The following is a 3,602-nucleotide window of genomic DNA, read 5'->3' as shown; positions in this document are numbered from 1 at the left end:
AGAAGGCCTAGGTAGAAAAGTCACGGCTCTCCACTGTAGATCGTGATCGTTGTTCTCGAACCCAGGAGGAAGTTAAAAAGAGACAATGTAGTCCCGATAAAGTTCAAAATGGGTAATTTAATGAAGTAGCGTGGTTTTGAAACAGACAGAGCAAACCACACACGGCGCCGTGTCGGGAGGAGGAAGGAGAGAACCCGATTCTCCATGCAGCGTCTGTATACTGTATGCGATTCCTGGCTTCTCTTCTCATTAGCTGCTTCGACCAAGGAGGGGGGGGGGGTCTTCCTCCCCCTCGTTCTTCTGTGTTTGATATCGCGTAAATAAGAGGATTTAGAGGTTGTGTGTTCATTGTATAACTCCACACGCCTTTTATCCTCATATTCTCATTCATGACTTTTTATTTAATGCATTTTAATGGCTCTAATCATTGATAACGTGAAGCCGGAAGTGACGTCATGTAAAGAACGGGGTTGTCTTTCAATAAAGCTTTTTGAAATACACTGTACGTTCATTAAATATTCAGCAATAATAACATCTCGCCATCAATAAATGTAGTGTTGAAGTCAGTGTGTTTTAGTGTGCAACACTACGTGTCATTTTCACCTTAAATTCACTTTTTCTCAAAAACGTAAGATTAGCCACATGCTAATGCTAACCGGAGTTGAAGAATTTTCAGAATAAAAGTTTTAAAGGTGACCTATCATGCAAAATGCACTTTGGTACGTATTTTATACATGAATATGTGTCCCCGGTGTTCCAGGGAACTCACCAAGTGTCAGAAAACACAACCCTCTCTATTTTCGTCCATACCCAAATCTCTAAAAAAGGGGCTGCAACGGATCTGATACAGACTGATCCAGATTTGAACACTTCTATGACGTCACAGAAGTGGCGCTACGGCTATTGGGCCAACTCCACCAATCAGGAGGAGACAGCCACGGACATTGCCGTTGGAAGGCACTGGAGACGCTGTAGTACATATGCCAGGCCTGTAGATGATGCTGTTCTCACAGAATCAGCCCATGCAAAGACAGTGTTAAATTGAGCGAAATGAGGAGTGGCTAAAATGCATGATCTGTTTGGTATTTTGAAAAATAAAAAGCATAAATATGCCTTATATAGGTATGGTCCTACACTATATTATTCAAATATAGCATGATAGGTCCACTTTAAGTTAAGAGTGTGTGTGAACTTCCGGTTTTTCATAATAAAACAGCTTTAATTAAAACCGTAATATTTAATCTAAATTACGCCATATAAACATTGATTTTAATTTCTTACACCACTGACGTGGAGATAATCCTTTTGAACTAAATGTGTTCAGTATTACAAAAATATTGGCCACAAAGCTTATTTTGTGCAATATACCTAAATCCAAGGGGGAACATTGAATTCCTTTTTTGGAAATGGAGCCAATACGATGCAAACTTCCAGGTCGGCCTACACAGTGACCTCATCACTGCACCACCCTATTTTTTGGATAATTTTAACTTTGCAGTTCATGTGTAAAAGGAGCTGTAGATTAGCATTGAAGTTCAACAGAAAAAAGTTGAAAAAGAATATGAATGCTTTTTATTTACCTGTGGTTCAGGTAAGAAATGTTGCTTATTGCTTGGGCAACCAGCTTTTGTGTCAGTCCCTTGAATTAAAAAAATATACAACAATCACTGAGCAATAATTGGTCAGTGATTGCATGTTATTCCTAAGAGGTTTGCATGTAAAACATTTGCAGGATCACAAAGAGAACAAAAGGGACAGCAATGTCTCTGAACATTTGATATATTACAGACGGACGGAAAAAGTTTGAATTTGTTGCATCATCTTTATTGGCAGCCATAGAGCCTGTTGATCCTCACAATGTCCCAGTAGGACATGCCCTTTCTCTGGCCGATCTGGACGTTGGGGTTTGGGATGGGGGTGATGGAGTCCTTCCCCCGCTGGTTGGAGAAGGCTGTTTTTCCATAGTGCATGATGGAGGTGTAGTCGTCGGGGGTGTTCAGGTTGTTGGTGGCCTGCCTGTAGAAGTTGAAAGCTTTCTCGTGGGGAATGTAATCCCAGTTGATCCTGACGTGTGGGTCGCGGTCGCTCCTGGTCTGTTCATGCTGGAAGCCCAGAGCGTGGTTGATCTTGTGCTGGATGGTGCCGTGGTAGACGCAGCCCCGCCTGTTGAGAGAGAGAACCTGTCTGCCTCCCATTCTACCCAGATGGGAGTAACACCCGCCCTTGTTTTCAATGCTGATGTAGTCATACTGGCTCTGGCCGGGGACGAAGTGGAGGCAGGTAAAGCTGTTAAAGGCCCTCTTGGCATAGGCGATCTTCTGTCTCTCCAAGCTGGTGAATTGACTGCTCGTGGTGAAGGGGATCGTCACCAAGCCGTTGGAGCCTTTCTTCCACAGGCAGCTCTGGGACCAGCACTTCATGGCATTTCTGGTTTTGGGAGCCAGCAGGATCTCATCAGTGGCGTTGTTGGAGGTCAGAATCCTGGTGGTGATGTTGACAGTGTCTTCTTCTTCTTCTTCTTCTTCATTGATGTTTTGAAGCGACCGACCCCAGTTCATAGACGGTTTAGTGTGGTCCACTACACTAGGCCGTGGTTGTTGACCAGGTCAACTTTACTGGCGTGAGGAGTTCTGCTCCAGGCTGGGGCGCAGTATTCCGCTGCAGAGAAGACCAGGGCTTGTGTTGATAATCGAAGCGTCTTAGCGGAGGCTCCCTCCGCTAAGTTCCAGCGAGGCAGCGAGGCAGCGAGGCAGCGAGGCAGCGGATCAGCGCGACCCTTGATGTTAATTTGGACCTGACTTCTTCAAGGTGTTGTTTGAAGGGCAGTGTCCCATCCAGACGCACGCCGAGGTACTTCGAGGATTGCTGGACCTCCAGACGTTTGTTATTGATGCGCAACTCAAGTTCCCTCCTAGCTTCTCTGGTGCTAAGATGGTATGCCGCTGCTACTGTCTTTCCGATGTTGAGCTGTAGAAGCCACCTTTGAAAGTATGCTACCAGGGTGCCCATGTCGTCGTTAAGGCCATCTTCCATCGCCTTCCATGTTGGTCGTCTCAGCATGATGGCTAGATCGTCTGCATAGCCGTACTTTCTGGATGATGTGTGAGGTAGGTCGTATACATATATGTTGAACAGCATCGGCGAGAGCATGTCTCTCCAAGTGTGTGTGTGTGAGTGTTTAAGTAGATGCATGAGTGCATGTGTAGATATTTGTAATTTCAAAATTTATTTTTTACTAATTTTGACTAATTTTGTTTGATATTGAATTTTTCATTTTCGGGTTTCTAAAAATATATGATTTGCAAAACTGTACTCTTAATATAATGTGACCCCAAATAAATAAATAATAAAAAAAGAAAAATAAGAAAATGAACAAGATATGATGTGAACGCAAAGTGACAATGGGGGTCCCCTGGAATTATTGACTATTGAGGCTAGTAGCACATGGGAAGAAACTGTTTTGATGGTGCATGTTTTAGGTTGTGATAGACAGCAGCCTCCTGCACCTGCATTGTTAAGTTTAATAGACTTACAATACAAACATACATTTTTAGCCTTGACCCCACACCAATATCAGCACTGCACCACTGCTAGCTTCTCAT

At 43.7% G+C, this 3,602-nt stretch overlaps 1 protein-coding gene across 1 annotated transcript; it reads right to left on the bottom strand.

Annotated features, from left to right (window-relative positions):
• Window positions 1–1,823: 1,823 nt before the first annotated feature.
• LOC104953510 (high choriolytic enzyme 1-like) lies at window positions 1,824–3,043 on the bottom strand. Its single transcript, XM_010780456.1, has 2 exons — window positions 3,031–3,043; window positions 1,824–2,527 (listed from the first exon to the last, which is right to left on the bottom strand). The coding sequence occupies exons 1-2, from the start codon at window positions 3,041–3,043 to the stop codon at window positions 1,824–1,826; spliced, it is 717 nt and encodes a 238-aa protein (XP_010778758.1).
• Window positions 3,044–3,602: the final 559 nt, after the last annotated feature.

The sequence above is a fragment of the Notothenia coriiceps genome, unplaced genomic scaffold (genome assembly GCF_000735185.1).
Source record: "Notothenia coriiceps isolate Sejong01 unplaced genomic scaffold, NC01 NC01_scaffold00021857, whole genome shotgun sequence".
In the NCBI taxonomy this organism is placed as follows: domain Eukaryota; kingdom Metazoa; phylum Chordata; class Actinopteri; order Perciformes; family Nototheniidae; genus Notothenia; species Notothenia coriiceps.
The sequence above is the reverse complement of the archived record's forward strand: the minus strand, read 5'-3'. Positions and strand labels throughout refer to the sequence as shown.